The sequence below is a fragment of the Dunckerocampus dactyliophorus genome, chromosome 8, assembly GCF_027744805.1.
Source record: "Dunckerocampus dactyliophorus isolate RoL2022-P2 chromosome 8, RoL_Ddac_1.1, whole genome shotgun sequence".
Lineage (NCBI taxonomy): Eukaryota > Metazoa > Chordata > Actinopteri > Syngnathiformes > Syngnathidae > Dunckerocampus > Dunckerocampus dactyliophorus.
This window is the reverse complement of record NC_072826.1, coordinates 11,699,614-11,716,159: the sequence shown is the minus strand read 5'-3', so window position 1 is coordinate 11,716,159 and position 16,546 is coordinate 11,699,614. Positions and strand designations below refer to the sequence as shown.

Here is a 16,546-nt window from a genome sequence, read left to right as displayed (position 1 = left end):
CACATCCGTAGCAGCTGTGCCTGTTTGTGTCTTTGGTCGTTTCGTTTTATTAAAACAGAAATGGAAAGTACACCCTCATAATTAGGATAAAGCGGCTTAGAAAATGGATAGATGGATCCTCACAATTTTTGTATATAACTGCATTAATCAAGAAATCTCTGGCAGGTGAGTTGTGCCTGACGGGAAAAACACGGGGAATACTTATCAGTTTAGGGCGTGGCTTCGGTCTCACCGCCTCGTCATTTTCCGGCTGTTGTTGTTAGCCACCTGGCTAGCTTCTCTTAGCATTGTAAGTATAAGTAGCGAGGGAATAAATAGCGGTTTAATATTGATAGTTTAGTTGTATTCCATTCCCGTCAACATGGACGAGGAATATTATAGCGGTGCCGGCGACTGGGAAGGCACGGACGGTAACGCGGTAAGACTTGTTGCTGTTTGGCTGGTTACTAACCCGTTAGCAAGACAGTTGAATGGTGCTAAGTGCTAACGTTTTCATTTTTTTGTGCTACTAAAGTTTGTTTGCAGTTACATGCCAATATCAATATAGCCGATGGGATTAGACTCGACCCCCTCGCCACTATTGGCTCTTAAACGGCTTTGTAGTCTCATAGTTGTCCAACACAAATAGTTACAATAACTGCCACTTATTGAGCTACTTCAGCGTTTTTGTTGTGTTGCGACGTGATATTGTAGCTTTATTCTCATACTTTTATGACGGTTCTTATATTTATTTTTTTACAGTCACAGCCTCAGTCACTTTATATTGGCGTGTTTGTGTACTTTTTCGCTGCCTTTATAATACACATACCAATATGCTTAAATTGCTATTATCGCTACTAACAGCACTTAATATCAAAAGGGGGATACTCATGCTGTGTCTTTTTTGCACTTGTCTTGCAGGAAGACACTTATGTTGACGGGGAAAATTATGGGAAAATCCAAGAGGATTGTCTACAGAAATTCTCTAGCAGGGATTACATCATGGAGCCTGCAATCTTCAACACCCTCAAAATGTTTGCTGCATCTTTCTTTGTTTTCTTCCATTGTTCCTGTCTTGTTATATTCAATATGTTGCAGCGTTGGGGTTTTCTTTCACATGTAGAGAAAAGGCTGAACTCCCATCATTCACATTCCAGGTATTTCCAGGCAGGTGGTTCTCCAGAACACGTCATCCAGCTTCTGTCTGAAAACTACTCCGCTGTGGCTCAGACTGTTAACCTGCTGGCTGAGTGGCTAATCCAGATGGGTCGGGAACAACTCCACATATCTTCATTGCGTTGTCTTTTTGCTTCCTTGGTGCTGTGCTAATTGGTTTGAATGATCACATGTTTTACAGGTGTAGAGCCTGCACAGGTCCAAGAACGAGTTGAAAATCACCTCAAGAGTCTGTTGATAAAACACTTTGACCCCCAGAAAGCAGATTCTATTTTCACCGTGGAGGGAGAGGTAAGATTTGGAAGCTAATGTTAATATAAATTGCCACAGTGGATATAGAACCCAGTTAAAATACCTGTTTTTTGGAGTTTAAACTGAAAAAGAAACAAATATGAAAACTCTGCAAGAAGGCAAAAACATAATCAAACCATACACCTCCACGTGGCTGTGTTCTTCCATGTTTTCTTCACAAATTGGCACTTAAACTTTTGTTCTCAACTAGAAGGGGGGGGGGGGTTTAAGAGGTGGAGGATTCCAAATTGCAGAAATTTTGGCCCAAAACATTCATATGTCTGCTAGAAAGTTGAAGCTGAAAATGAACTTCATCTTGCGCCATGAGAATGAGACCCAGAAGACATCTCAACAAAAGAAGGGCTTCACAAGAAGACCATGAACGTTTTGGAATGGCCCACAGCCAGAGCCCAGACCTAAATCCAGTTAAAAATTTGTAGGGTGACATGAAGGGGTTTTCCATGTCAAGTCAATATGTGCCATGCTCTCAAGAGTTGCATCCAAAAGACTCAATGCTGTCATTAAAGCAAAAGGTGCTTCAACAAAGGATTAGGTGGACAGTATGCATTCTTTAGATTTCTCCTCATATTTCAGTAGAATTGTACAGGTTATACCATAAATGCTCTCATTATAGCCAAGGCATTTATTTACCTAAACCACAAAGAGTTAAATAAACACTGTTAATTGGAAGCAAGCAATAATTGGAGAGAGAGGCTGTTTATAATCTAATAAATATATATATATAGATAGATATATATATAATATACACAAAATTTAAAACTCATAATATATAACTTATGTTGTGGGAAGGAAAACAAAGCTGTCTTTGAACACATGACAATTTAGGTAAATTTAGGTAAATTGTACAGTACAACAGCAGCAACAGAACCAATGTAATAGTGGTAAGGAGCAAACTGGCAATTAATTGAAAAGAGGCGTTAATTGGAGCATTTACAGTAATTTAAATTATTATTTGGAAATTCTGGCATTATAATAAGGTTGTGTTCACTTTCAATGTCCACTGTATGACAAGGAACACGTTAGATGAGGTGTCAGTTCATTTAAAAGAGATGTATTGATTGAATGGAGCTCATTTTGTTGTTAAGACTCCTGCGTGGTTAGAGCAGATGATTGCACACACGACATGGCGAGACCTTTTCTACAAGCTGGCCGAGGCTCATCCCGACTGCCTGATGCTCAACTTCACAGTGAAGGTAGGCTCACACCTCACACAAATAAACAGCAGTTTCTACAGTGACTTAAATGACAATTCAGCAGGAACACGCATCAAAACGTGTGCCGTGTGTGTGTGTGTGTAGCTGATTTCAGATGCAGGCTACCAGGGAGAGATCACCAGTGTGTCCACAGCGTGTCAGCAGCTCGAGGTTTTCTCTCGGGTGTTGAGGACATCTTTGGCCACGCTGCTGGATGGAGGGGAGGAGAACTTGGAGAAGAACCTGCCAGAATTTGCTGTGAGGCCCATTCTTCCAAAAATACATTAGTTTGTTTACTGAAGTGTTGTACATTTACAAATCTTGCTGTTTTCCTGCCGCCCTCCTTTAGAAGATGGTGTGTCATGGTGAGCACACCTACCTCTTTGCTCAGGCTATGATGTCCATCCTCGCCCAGGAGGAACAAGGGGGCTCTGCTGTGCGCCGGATTGGTCAGGAGGTGCAGAAGTCTGCCCACAAGAGGTAGTGTTGTCCTACTTTGACTTAACACATCATAATGTTGCCTTTTGGTGAGAATGCACTCATTGATCACACCATTTGGCACACTTGTACATAGAAAATAATGTACAGTAATGAGCATATTGTTAAATGAATATGTATGTATTTGTAATGGTAGAATTTTCCATGCAAATATAGTATTGGATGTCTTTATGAGACCATGAGAGAAGTAAAATGTATTTTTTGTGTGGTGACAGGGGCCATGATGCCAGTCAGATAACCCTGGCACTCGGTACAGCAGCAGCGTACCCTCGTGCCTGCCAGGCTCTAGGCGCCATGTTGTCCAAAGGAGCCCTGAATCCTGCTGATATCACGGTGCTGTTTAAGATGTTCAGCAGCATGGACCCGCCTCCTGTGGAGCTGGTGAGAACACTAATCGTATTTACACCCACTGCATACATGCTTCAAGGTTCAGTAATTGCTTTTTGTACTTTCACAGATCAGAGTGCCTGCCTTTCTGGACCTCTTCATGCAGTCACTGTTTAAGCCAGGCTCAAAGATCAACCAAGACCACAAGCACAAATACATTCACATCCTGGCCTACGCTGCCAGTGTGGTTGAGACCTGGAAAAAGGTTCAAGATGATCAAGTTTCCGCTTTAAATCTATAGCAAAGCTAGGATTTATAGCCAAGCTAACCGCTTAACTGGTCTTTCTGTTGCGATCGTAGAACAAGCGAGTCAACATCAACAAAGATGAGCTGAAGTCCACCTCCAAGGCCATAGAGACGGTGCACAACCTTTGCTGCAATGACAACAAAGGTGCCACAGAGCTGGTGGCTGAGCTGGGCACTCTGTACCAGTGCATACGGTGAGTGGGGATGGGGGGGGCACATTTATATTGATAAATGTAAAACACAAAGTGACGTCCTGTCATCATTAGCTCATTGCGCCACCAAACTGACAGTAGACTCCACAGTAGACCTCCTATTAAAGCCTAGAAGTTTCCACTTTTTTCCTGGGTCACTGTTCTGTGTGAACAGCACTCATACAGAATTGGGGGAGCGGGGATCAAAGTTGACCTGCAACTTTTCTGTCTTTTGAGGTAGTATCAAATGTGTAATGGAGGCAGGATGCTAACTGTTGAAACAGATTGGTGGGAAGGAGTACAAAATTTAACACCTGAGACTCAATTCTCCCATCCTATTGTATTGAAAGCCCTTTGTTGCTGTCCGCTAGAAGCTGGTGCTGACGTCGTCCCGCTTGGCCTTGCTTGGGTCAGTGTGACAGTCCCAAACTAATAAATTGTGGCGCTACTGTTAAGTCTGATGTGCCAATTCACACAGTCTGTGTGTGAAAGAGGCTGCACAACCATTCACTTTGATACCGTACCCCTTTTGCATGCATATCTTGTAAACTGCACAAAAGTGAAAATAAGACAGAATTCCCTTTTGCAAGACTAATAAAAGGATTGTTTGTCTGCTTCTTTTGTATACGTGATCTCAGGTTCCCAGTTGTTGCCATGGGGGTTTTGAAGTGGGTGGACTGGACCGTGTCGGAGCCACGGTACTTTCAGCTGCAGACTGATCACACCCCGGTCCATTTAGCTCTTCTGGATGAGGTACAATATAGTTGTACTTGACCTCTATTCCTGAAGATGGCGACTAAAGATGGAGTGCCTCTCCTGACAGATTTGCACGTGTCACCAGCTGCTGCATCCTCAGGTGCTCCAACTGCTCATCAAGCTGTTTGAGACGGAACACTCACAGTTGGACGTCATGGAGCAGGTGTGTGTGTGTGTGTGTGTTTTTACATTCAGTGAACTCACTTCAGGATTCCAAAGTAATGACTACCTTTTAAACTTTTACAATTTGCTCTCAGCTGGAGCTCAAGAAGACCCTCCTTGACCGAATGGTTCACCTGCTGAGTCGTGGTTACGTGTTGCCTGTGGTTGGTTACATTCGGAAGTGTCTGGAGAAGCTCAACACGGATATCTCTCTCATTCGTTATTTTGTCACTGAGGTAACTGCTTAGATGCGGAAAGTGATTGTGGTATATGATACAATATAACTATAATACTCAAAATGCTTAACGCATTCAATTGTATCTATTCATTTGACAAAGAGAGCAACTATCTGACTGATACGTTTTAAGTGCAATCACAATTTTATACAAAAGAAGTTTGTCAGAAAGGAGCACATATTGAGAAGCAAACATGAGAAAACACCAAGTAGTAACATTAGTAATTGTTACAACACATAGTAACGACCTGTATATCCAAGTAAAATAGCCTGAACACCACGGTAATATGTATGTATGGTGCAAATTACAATAGAATAATTGAAGGGGTTACTGCACGCGCACACATATACAGTAGATACCTGCTTTTTGTGGAGGTTACATCCGGCACCATGAGTAATTCATACGCCCTTTTTTGGAGGCATGTAAAAAAATATATATTTACCAAAAGTCCAAACTGTGACTGTTTTTGTGAAGGTCCTTGACGTGATCGCACCTCCATACACATCAGACTTTGTTCAGCTCTTCCTGCCCATCCTGGAGAACGACAGCATTGCAGGAACAATCCGCACAGAAGGAGAACATGACGCCGTGGCTGAGTTTATATGTAAGACTTTTGAAGATGACAACCTCAATGCATGTGTACAGCATCACTCATGTATTTCTGTTTTTCTGTGTCCTGTGTCAGCTCATTGCAAGTCAAATTTCATCATGATTAACTGATTGTGCTGGATGTGGCACCATGAAGAACTGATGTTGAAGCATGTTGCTTGGGCTGGACGGACCAGTTTGATGATGCAATTGCGGGATTTTAGGAGTGTTGACTCCTAGCTTTATTGATCTGGGAGGACAGTGGAGCCACTGGAGAGGCTGCGCAACTTTTCCATTTTCTGTTTCTCTATCAGCAGAGTGAGTGATACAGAAGAAGAAAAACCCCACATGGAATCACGTTGACGACTTTATTGACACATTGTTGTCCTAATGTGTACATTGCGTGAAAAGAGCAAACAGATCATCTTTTAGTGTAAGGCACAAATGAATCAGCTGTGTAGCAGTCAGAGCATTTGAAACAGACAACAGCATGCCTTTCTTAGTTTGTTGTTTATTTCTGTTTTGTAAACTAGCATTTTGTTGTGATGGAAGTTGGTTTATATTTTTAATTCCGTGTGTGTGATCAGGTGTCGTACCTCCTGAAGATTTAACACTTCAGACTGTTAATAGCCGACACATCTCTGAGACAGAACAAACCATTTGATTCAGGCAGGTAATTGCATCCACATTGACACTGGCATTTAAAAGAAACTCCAATACTTTAACATAAAATGACATGTATTCCCTTCTCAATGAATATTTTAAAAAGGACGCCAAAGAGCCCTATTAGGACTAGACCAGGTAGTCTTTAGGAACTATTGGGTCTCCATATGCACAGTCCACCTCCAGTGCCAGGTTGTATGAACTTCCGCTTCCTCCGTTGTAGGCGCTGGTCACGATCCTGAGCCAGCCCCTCTCACCCTGACCACAACACGAATCATTCATACACATCTTGTAATCCTACTTTGTACCTCAGCAGGTAATGAACAGTTTTGTTTAACTTACCCAAGGCTCTCCCCAGGAATTGCGTACAATCCAGTACTCCACACCATCCTCCACTCCCCATCCTGCTACTGACACAATGTGGTTAACGTAGGGATTCTCCTGGTACTCTGAGTAGAGACCTCCTGGGTACTCGTCAAGCTTGTCCGTGGCCATGATCCCACAGCTAAAACACACAAATAGCTTACTCTTCTCTGCAAATACACACACATGCTGACATTGTGCAGGACTCATTTCTGTATTTTTGTGATGTCACAAACCTAATTGGTCCTCTGGCATAGATCTCTGCCATCATCTTCTCCCTCCCACTGATCTTGCCATAATCATCCACCTTCCACAGAGTGTAGTTGTTGACAGTATTGCACACACCAAAGGTGGTGCAGGTGCCACACTGATTGAAGGGCTTACACTCTACAGAAGAGGATAACAAACATGAGAGCGAGTGACTAGCTGTGGATAGTCATTTGCAAACTGAAAGGAGGACACAAACTCTGGTCTTTAGCCTGGTAGTTATTGCAGGTCTCATCCGGTATGCCGTGTTGGTTGGCGTACTCCCAAACGCTACCGTGATCCCCACCATGGCAACTACCCGCCTGGCCGCAGTCGATCACATGCTGCACTGAGAGGTATGCAGACGGCCATGCTCCTTTGCGCTTTATGTTGATGCGATCTGGACAAAGAGCAAATATAACTGAGTCTCAGATGTCCTACAATAGTTTATTGGACGTGTGTTAGCCAAAATCTATCCTTGATGCATGAGTTTAGACCGGTTAAAAGTGCTTTTAGTAAAACCAACTGGGAACACACTTGTGTGCCTGCACTTTTTATGCTAATGAGCTGTGTTTGTCCATGCATGTCTGGCAGCAGCTCCTGGCTTTATTTAAAAATGTGGAGGGAGGCCTACTTTGTTTTCTTTATTTTTACAAAGCTGCCCACTGAAGTGGTGGGCGTATACACTGGTCGAGCTTAAATCGGGGCAGATCAGAGGCGCTATCATGTCCACGAGGAAGGAGGTTTTATGCTTCATGAGCTCATAAAAAACGGGCTGTTAGAACATCATTAAAAAGTTACTATTGCGTAATAGGGGAGCTTTAATTGCAAATGAAAACAAACACCTACTCGGTGTTGCCTGATTGTTCATACAGTACATCAATGATGGTTGATTATGTGTTGAAGCAATTGAGGGAAAATGGAGTGCACTACTACAACCAGTAGAGGCGCTGTTGATTCAGTCTCAGTATGTGGAAAGACAACATGACGTCAGGTACAGGAAGTTGAGAGCCAAATCTACGTGTCTTCCCAGGTAGTGTTGTGTAAAAATGACTATAAGATGAGAGAAGACATTTATTAAACGGGTAAAAGTACCTGCCAAAGCACTGGTACTGCCGTGGGCCCAACAAGAGCCACAGTACTGAGGAATGTGCTGATTGCGGGTGGTGCTGACATAATTGATACCGTTAACATTCCTCCAGTCCCATGACTTGGGTAGATCCGAAATATTTAAATATTCGTGAGGACGAGGTGACGTCCTGAAAATACACACAGCAATATACAGTACAAATTAGAAAGCAGGTCATATGTGCCTTCGTGAGGCTTACAGGTTCTTCCTCAGTCTCAGTAAACCGCATGACTCACCTGACTCCGAAGCCGTTTTTCCTGAGTGTGTCTTTAACATAACAAGGCTGCTTCTTGTTGAAATACAGTCCTGCGGACACAAGAGACAATAGGGCTGACAATAAAACAATAAAAGCTGCCCGCGCCATCGGTTACCGATCAACCTATCAACTTCTTTACTGACTTGTTTGTCTCAAAATCAAGGACTCTACAGTGAAAAATTATACCGCGATTAATATTTTGCCCTCCGCGGGTTTGGCCGCCATGATAGTAAGCAGAATCCAGAAACATTGCATATTGCATTGAAAACATGTCCTCCGCACACTGCTCAGCCATTACAATGTATTTGCTCTAATAGACGATCCAAAAGGCCAGACTTGCTATTTTTCAAGTTCCCCTAAAACAAAGACAGGTATCATAAAAATGTTGTAGATTTATAACACTGGTTGTTGTACATAAACAGGACTTTGGACAAGACTTAAAGTATATATTGTGTGGGACTTATTTTGTTATATTGTTATAGATTATATACATACTGAATAATATATAGTAATAATGTTGCTTGTTAAGCCTTAGTAACACTGTAAGGAAGGATTTTTTTAAATGTATTTTTAATGTATGATTTAATTATTGTATTACAATATTATGATTTATTATTATTTTGTATGTTGATTGCTAAGAGTTGGTAACACTATAAGGAAGGAAAAAGTTTAAGCAAAAAGTTTCTTTCATATTGCTGCTCAGGTTTTTATTGAGATACATGTAGGCAGCACAATGCATTTTTAATCATTTTTATATATTTATACATACAAATTAATTGTGTTCAGTCGATAAAATGCATCCATTTTATCAAAGTACGCACAGCGTGATTTTATATCGGCTCAGAGCTAGTGTACGCTATTGTCCGCCTTGCCCCGCCCACCTCTCTTGCTCACCATTATGGCGGACTTTCTACGCCATAGCGTTCCATTCATTTGCGGCTGACTTTGTGTTCCTTCAACGCAAGAGTCCTTGCTTAAAATCACGCTGACGTCCTACTTCAGTCAGCTGATTCAATTCCCGGCGATACTCAACCGCACCATTACAGCGCCATCTAGCGACTTGGATGATATACTTATTTCATTACAGTTTTCCTCCATTAGTTTGACTCATTTCTTGAAACAGAAACGACCTCCTCGAAGTACCATTGACAAACCTCCTAACAATCTTGCAATTATTCACAACTGAATTGAATTTGTCGTTCATTTCATCAAATTGCAAATGGCTTATTCTCAATATGCACGTGCATCTTAGCAAATAAAGTACAGCTAGCCTACAGTTAGCACAGTTAACCTACATTTAGCATAATTTCCAATTGAATAGATCTTGTTGATCTAAACTGATTGCCCATTTTCAGGTCTAATGATTGTTTTCTCCAAAACAGTTGTACAAGTCATCACATTGATAAAAGCTGTTCAATTGTGAAACGTAAGACTGTCTCAGCGCTGCAGATCACGTTGTGTTAGAACAGTCCCTTAAAATCTAAGATATATGACAAGTTTTAGTTAATAGATTCCCGTAATTTGGGTCACCCACTTGTCACTGAAGGGTGATGGTGGGTCCCACTGCCAAACTAGTTGAGAACCACTGATATGGAGGACCTCGGGCTAGCTTTCTTACAGTAGGTTCTTAAAAACAGCACAGAGCCCTGTCGTATAGACGATCTTTGACTAGCATTTTTTGCAGTATGTCCGTAGAGAAACAACAACGCACCCCTTCGACGAACAATCATTTTGCTTGGGTTTTATTTTAAAACTGTATTGTCTATATTTGGTGAATTTAAATTCCAAGATATGGCAGTCTTGCATTCACATATATAATAGTGAATAGCCCTTCTCTAATAGCGATGAATCCACACATACATGCGTTTCTATCTTTTATTCAGTGAAGTCATATGTAGTCAAACAGAGGGTTTAAAATGGATTAACCCAAAGTGAATGAGTACTAATTGCTTCAGGTGGTGTGGTGGTGGTCTGAAGATTGGGAGGGCGGGAGCCCTCCATCTTCTACACTAATCTTCTCCTTTTGCTGTCCCTCTCCATCTGCTCGTCTAACATGTTGGTGGCAGCGCCCAGAGGAGACACTTGGTTCAATATGGAATCATCAGAAGCCTGACCAAACAGGGCCATCAGCATAGCGACACCGAATCCCGTGGCTCGCTCGCCCTGTCAAGGAAAGTACAAGGACAAGATTACCTGGTGTGTCCACATGTCCGTTATGGCACAGCTAGAGCTCCCGGTACTCACAGCGTGAACAGGAGAGGCAATGTCAACATGGACCCAGACACCGGGCCAATCAAATCCCAAGTGGGAGACAATGAAGAGGCCAGCGCAGGAACTCTGAGCATTTTCACGGTCCTGAGAGAACGCAACAAAAGCGTTACCGGTATTTTGTAAAGTATTCCTAAATAGCATTCATATCGTTTGTGCATACGGCCACTGAATTCTTCATGTCAGCAATAGCAGAGGCAAACTCGGTGAAGTGCAGCTCGGGGCAGTAAACCAGAGGGTGAGCAAGGTCGCCGCTGCTGCGCCCAGCACGGACACACGCCGTCTCCCACTGCTCGCTGTTGGTCATCACGGCTGCATGGTGCTTCCCAGTGGAAATCCCCTGGACATTCACACGCAAAAAGGCTTCAGCTGTAGAGGTGGTGCACTTTTAGTCACAAAAATAGGATGTAATCTTGTGAATGTTGAAAGATACCTGTGCACCAGTCAGTGTGGCCATATCTAGAATGATATCAGCTGAAAGGTCTTTGCTAGCGTACACCACTCCATCAGCCAGCACCAGCCTTCCCTCTGCATCAGTGTTGTTAATCTCCACTGTCCTTAAAAGACACATTACACAGTTAAACACTGGTTCAATTTCACTACATCAAAAAGATCTCAACACAGAGGTCAGTTTGTGTTTGAGTCAAAAACGAATTGCTTCCATTTAGGATTGACAACCGGTGGCCCAACCAAAAGCGCATAAACCACAAATTGTGTCTAAAGGAGTTCACGTTAGATCTGCAACGACAAATCCATGAATCGCTGATCTATCGATTAACCACTTCATCGACAACTATTGTGGTACTTGATTAATCGTTTTGGATTTTCTACTGTAAATATCCTCTGATTTCAGCTTCTCAAATGTGAATATTTTTAAATTTCCTTAGTCATCCATAAAAGCAGACCTATGATCTTTGCGTTTTAAGCAAAACAAGATATTCACACACATCAGCTTTGACTTTGGAAAACACTTATCAACATTTTTGCCTCTTTTCTGACTTGTTGCGGACCAAACCACTAACTCTTTGGCTTTGGTTCATATTGATTCGGTTCGTCTAGGGACTAAGCGATTACTCGATTAATCGAAACAAGTTTCAGATGAATCGACTAAGAAAATAATGGTTAGTTGCAGCCCTACTTCATATACTATTGTGATGTGCAGCACACCAGTATGAGCACTTCAATTCTAGCTTGACAACCAATATTGACAGGAGAGTCCCTCTTGTCAACACATCTCTAAATCACAGCATAACAAATGTATCGTTACACTATAATCCACAGAGTACATCTGCTGGCTGCCAAAACAAGTATAGTGATGAGGAACCAGTAATTAATTACTTCATGATGCAAATATTGTCTTAAAAGATGGCGCAATTCTGTAGTCGTCTCATACTTTATGGAATGGAACGCTCTTGATTGTAACACTTGCTTACTTCATTATTTAAGAGTTGAGTTAACACAAAAGTCACAGTCAGTAGTCACAGAGGCTTACTTTCCAGAGTAGAGTGTGTGGATATCATCAGGCCGTGTGGCCGTAGGCCCAACTGCATTCTCTGCCAGGCAAAACACGGCATGGAGGTTATCCTTGAAACCCTGAGAAAGGAGAGCAGCAATTTTTCGCAGATGTCTGACAAGCGCTCGGCTTCAAACAGTCAGAAAGAGAAGTTTATCACTTGTCACCGGGAGCTCACCTGTTTGATGGTAGCTTGAAAAGCTCCCAAGATGGCGGCAGCTCCGCCGCAGTCTCGCTTCATGCCCGGCATGGTGGTCTAGACCAAAGTCAGGCGGCCTGATTAAATGGGTTTGTCTTTTTAACCATGTGCACAGAGAACAGACAATACCTTTCCCTTGATGCTGAGTCCTCCGGTGTCATACACTATGCCTTTGCCCACCCATGCAATGGTTTGAGTGGCGCCATCTGGTGTGTGGCTCAAGACTGCTAATGCAGGAGGGTGCTCAGCTGCCTTGCCAACACCATAAATACCTGAAACGGCATGTTATATACGTGCTCTCATCAGTCTATAAAACACTGTGGTAAGACAAATATTACACGGAATACAGTCATTCAGTCGCTACACTGCGGTTCAAACATCGTTCCCGCACTATATCGAGGTTTTCCACACATTCATTATTTAATAATCGCTGTTTCATGGTTGACTGTGGCCTATTATTGCTCAAAAAATGTTAGAAGGCAAGTCAAATGTAGTATTCTGGTCACTAGGTGTTAGTAATGTTACATCGATGAGAAATTACATTACATTACCACTTCATGGAGTCAGCCATGGCATGTCCAACATGACAGAGTGAAAAAAGTTCTCCTCCCATTCCATGTGGAAGTGGTATATTTTTAGCTTCTTATTTTGTCCTTCTTCCCCTCTGTTTGAAACACTTTAAGTTGAGAACAAATAAATACTAGTAAGCTTGGTAGCTTGCTATATGCTATGATCGGCGGCCATCTTTTATGTCCCTGCAGTGATCCAGTCGCCTGTGCATTAGTGTTGCATAATGTGGTGTAAACAAAGAATAAAGGTGACTCGGAGGGTGTTATTTCATGTCTACAAGGCTCTAATAATAGTAAAGATATTCTGTTTATTAATATTGAATCCTACATCGCAGAAAGTCAATTATCGCGGTCGGGTCTGCAACCAATTAACCACGATAAACGAGGGACGACCGTATACCTGAGGGCCGCTGGAGGTAAGAGTCTTGGTGAGGCTGGGCCGCATCAAGTATTCACTCTGAAATCTGGGGGTGCTTCCGGCTTCTCAGCATGCTTTGCGGTACTTGTTTATCACAACGTTGCTAAAAGGTATGTGTTTAGCGTTAACATAGTTGTTATTATTCCACATAGCAGTAGTAGTTGCCCTGTGTGTGTTTTTTTTACCTGAATATACATTGTGTTGGCACCATGATTGTATTCAGTGTTCTATCTAATGACGCCTCAGTTAATTTCACTGTGTGACAAGCTCACTGAGTTCAATATTGGCTTGTGTTTGCCCTAACAAGTACCTCTGAATTTACCGAGGCTTGGCAGGCCGCACTAAGACTGGTCTTTGATGTCAAGATGCTAAGTCCCCATGGTTCCTGTAGGTATCAAATGGCCTGCGGGCCACAATTTCAAGACCCCTGATCTAAGACAATTACAGCCATGTCACCTCCAAAGCCTTTGTCTCTCAGTTCCTCTCCCCGAATGATCACAGGTGTTATTCCAAGGTCACTTCCTACTGCTTTGATTTCCTGAAACACAAGAGTCTCTTGAGAGTCTCTTAACAACATAATTGTGTTTTATTTGAATGGAGTTCCCTCACGTTTAAGAAGTGGTCCGTGTTCATCTCATTACATGGCGTGTCCACGATGCGAGCTGCCAGTCTCACTCCGTCAGCAGCGTTGGCGAGACACTGGGGACAGGATAAAACTTTAGCGATGATTCACTGCACGTCTTGACTGTTAAATTACAATACTGCATTTCCTCAAATACAGTAGCTGCAATAGACAGTGTCTCACTTATTTGCCATCTTCCACTTGACAAGTGCATCAATCAGTCATGTAAACGCCTACACTTTTCCCTTCAAAAACACTGGTGTAACTATGAATAGGTTCGGTTCCAGGTGGCTACACGCCTTTACATTAGTTCCACCTTGTCGTCCTCCGTCTAGCCTGTATTGGTTCTTATTGTTTCTTGCTGCATTTTTAAGTCTGTATATTTTCTTTTAAATTCAGGTTCACCTAACATATTATAATGTTATCAATTAAGTATCATTATTTAGGGACAAATTATATACAACGTAACCTCCAAAGCTGAACACGACCTGCTCATTGACGCTGGTTGATTTAAAAGTTCAAATTTTAGTGTTAAATACAACAAAATAAAGCAAAACTACAGTGGCAGACTAAAGTAGCACAGCGCTACCTCACTGGTACCCTTCTGTGGCGGCATCACAAGATTCAAGATTAACATGACGATGGTTTGAACTCCTGACTGTTGGTGTATATTTCTACAAAATGTAAAAATTGTATGACTTTTGGGGTGTTTAGATTTTGAAGGCTCCATAATTACTAGAAAAAATGACTAGAAAAACAGTTTTTGTACATCAAGAGGCCTCAACGATCCCTGATAGATGCCTGATACTCTCTGCAGTTGAGTAAACAAATGGCACTATATGAGGAAATACAGCATCGTGCAGTCAGTACCTCAAGCTCAGCTACATCCAGAGGGTTACTATCTTGGCCCACAATCAAAAACTCCACAACGACATGCTTCTTGTCTGCCTTGCGAGAGGATGTGGAACGACGAGAGAAGATGGGGAAAGCTCTGGAAATGGCACAGGAGGACGCAAACACGTCTGAGCGTTCACACACCATCTAAAGAGGAAAAACACATGTTTGATGTGTTGTTACACAAGTACTCCTTGTGTCAAATTGTATCCCACAAGCTTCTGGTGCAGGTACTGACTACGATGCAGCGGTTGTTCCCTCCAGGCAGACAGGAGCGGACCAGGCGGGAGATGAAGTGGGCAGAGGATGGGCTGTTGTGCCTGCTGACCCGAGAAGGAAGCGCAGCCACCGCAGCATAGTTGAGGTAGAGAGGGCAGCTGTCTGTGGGTTTGGGACTCAAAGTGTTCAGCGCCGCCTGCCAGATCTGAAAGAACACAATTCTCATTTGGGCATCATAGCATTCAAGACACCAGATGACTAATCCAGATTAGCCTTTGTGTCCCTTCTCTCCACTACAAGTAACGAATTATAAGGCAGTTGTACCTTGAGGTTCATCATAACAGTACTTTTATAGACTTTATTACACAAGCAGCCCCAGGGACATTCAATACACTCCCAAATTCCCGTTTAAAAAAAAAAAACGTTTCTCTACATAAACAATTAAACGCCTTACCACCAGGAAATAAACCAATTAAGGTGATTTAATACTCAATGACGTGTCGGCTAAAAACGAAAGCAAGAATGTGCTTTCGTTTTACATTTTCAGTGGAATGCGTGGAATTTATTGCACGATAATTAATTATCCTTTTTTATTTGTATCTATTATTGATTACATTTCAAATGCGGCTGCTCAGTAAACCTGACATAGGGTACTCATATATCCGGCTGCCAATAGTCATTTTGCTAAAGGCCTTACTTGAAACCAATTGGATTTAGCATAGCACACATTAGCAGCCAGTCATTGTCAGCCACACGAGCCTTACCTCTTTGCTGACAACCGGCTGGAGTTTTCCTTTTATTTGGCCCCAATCAACTTGTTGCAGGTTGGTGTGTTGCCCGATAATTAGAATTGGGCGAGTCTGTGGGTCAGAGTCACCGGCTAACGCCTTGTACTCCAGCACCACATTCGCCATTTTTGTGATTTGCTGTCGCTGCTAGCTAGGTAGCTAACGATTAGAAAGCCAAAGCAGTGCCGGCGACGGAAGCCGAGAAGGTAACAAATCAGTCCAAGAACGTGAAAGTTAACAAACTAACGCTGCATACTAGTGTTCAGTTCACTCGTCGTGGAATTAGTGTCGATACAAGATGCAAATATTATTTATACGCACAATATACAACCGTGATGATTAAATGACGTCAAAATTGGAACCCCTACAGGGACGCCGCAGCTGTTGTCACCACAAATCCAGAACTTTAACTGACCCAATGAGAGCTTTACATAACTCCAAATCTGAAGGTTTGCAAATGTCTTGCTTCGTACTGTAATATATACTATACTACCAGTGTAACATTTACTATACTACCAATATCATATTTACTGCAGGGAGGAGTCCATGCAACAGTCTCCATATAGTATGCAATTCACTATTTGATGCAAGAGAACATAAATGTGCTAAAGGCCATCTTTTACAGTTTCACTGTAATTTAAACTGTAAAATTCCAAAACGTTTTTAACATTTGTG

General features: G+C 42.3%; 3 protein-coding genes across 4 annotated transcripts; 1 reads left to right on the top strand and 2 right to left on the bottom strand.

The window, feature by feature from the left end:
- The first annotated feature begins 219 nt into the window (after window positions 1-219).
- Window positions 220-8,847, top strand: nelfcd (negative elongation factor complex member C/D). Of its 2 annotated transcripts, XM_054784564.1 has the most exons (15): window positions 221-418; window positions 901-1,013; window positions 1,137-1,246; window positions 1,337-1,446; window positions 2,553-2,660; window positions 2,766-2,918; window positions 3,010-3,140; window positions 3,374-3,539; window positions 3,616-3,750; window positions 3,846-3,985; window positions 4,621-4,735; window positions 4,806-4,901; window positions 4,996-5,136; window positions 5,611-5,740; window positions 5,822-8,845. In XM_054784564.1, the coding sequence occupies exons 1-15, from the start codon at window positions 362-364 to the stop codon at window positions 5,854-5,856; spliced, it is 1,740 nt and encodes a 579-aa protein (XP_054640539.1). In that variant the 5' UTR covers window positions 221-361; the 3' UTR covers window positions 5,857-8,845. The 2 variants fall into 2 exon arrangements, with proteins under 2 accessions (XP_054640538.1, XP_054640539.1); XM_054784563.1 differs by having other exon boundaries at window positions 220-418; window positions 901-1,246; window positions 5,822-8,847.
- Window positions 6,079-8,559, bottom strand: ctsz (cathepsin Z). The gene is made up of 6 exons (XM_054784565.1): window positions 8,362-8,559; window positions 8,092-8,255; window positions 7,217-7,396; window positions 6,987-7,137; window positions 6,730-6,892; window positions 6,079-6,645 (listed from the first exon to the last, which is right to left on the bottom strand). Exons 1-6 carry the CDS (start codon window positions 8,487-8,489, stop codon window positions 6,517-6,519), a joined length of 915 nt encoding a protein of 304 aa, XP_054640540.1. The 5' UTR covers window positions 8,490-8,559; the 3' UTR covers window positions 6,079-6,516.
- A 1,395-nt stretch (window positions 8,848-10,242) lies between the features above and the next one.
- Window positions 10,243-16,051, bottom strand: npepl1 (aminopeptidase like 1). Its single transcript, XM_054784913.1, has 12 exons — window positions 15,848-16,051; window positions 15,103-15,288; window positions 14,841-15,011; window positions 13,958-14,047; window positions 13,805-13,886; window positions 12,491-12,633; window positions 12,341-12,418; window positions 12,142-12,242; window positions 11,083-11,206; window positions 10,813-10,989; window positions 10,626-10,736; window positions 10,243-10,544 (listed from the first exon to the last, which is right to left on the bottom strand). Exons 1-12 carry the CDS (start codon window positions 15,995-15,997, stop codon window positions 10,386-10,388), a joined length of 1,572 nt encoding a protein of 523 aa, XP_054640888.1. The 5' UTR covers window positions 15,998-16,051; the 3' UTR covers window positions 10,243-10,385.
- Window positions 16,052-16,546: the final 495 nt, after the last annotated feature.

Bases quoted from the DNA above. Each gene is read 5' to 3' on its own strand.
- nelfcd (XM_054784563.1), top strand. From the start codon at position 362: ATGGACGAGGAATATTATAGCGGTGCCGGCGACTGGGAAGGCACGGAC. The intron at 419-900 runs GTAAGACTTGTT...CTTGTCTTGCAG, and splicing joins AAGGCACGGACGGTAACGCG to GAAGACACTTATGTTGACGG. The intron at 3,540-3,615 runs GTGAGAACACTA...GTACTTTCACAG, and splicing joins ACCCGCCTCCTGTGGAGCTG to ATCAGAGTGCCTGCCTTTCT.
- ctsz (XM_054784565.1), bottom strand. From the start codon at position 8,489: ATGGCGCGGGCAGCTTTTATTGTTTTATTGTCAGCCCTATTGTCTCTT. The intron at 6,893-6,986 runs GTTTGTGACATC...TGTGTGTTTTAG, and splicing joins TATGCCAGAGGACCAATTAG to CTGTGGGATCATGGCCACGG. The intron at 6,646-6,729 runs GTAAGTTAAACA...TGTTGTGGTCAG, and splicing joins ATTCCTGGGGAGAGCCTTGG to GGTGAGAGGGGCTGGCTCAG.
- npepl1 (XM_054784913.1), bottom strand. From the start codon at position 15,997: ATGGCGAATGTGGTGCTGGAGTACAAGGCGTTAGCCGGTGACTCTGAC. The intron at 11,207-12,141 runs GTAAGCCTCTGT...GTGTCTTTTAAG, and splicing joins CACACACTCTACTCTGGAAA to GACAGTGGAGATTAACAACA. The intron at 10,737-10,812 runs GTATGCACAAAC...GCGTTCTCTCAG, and splicing joins ACATGAAGAATTCAGTGGCC to GACCGTGAAAATGCTCAGAG.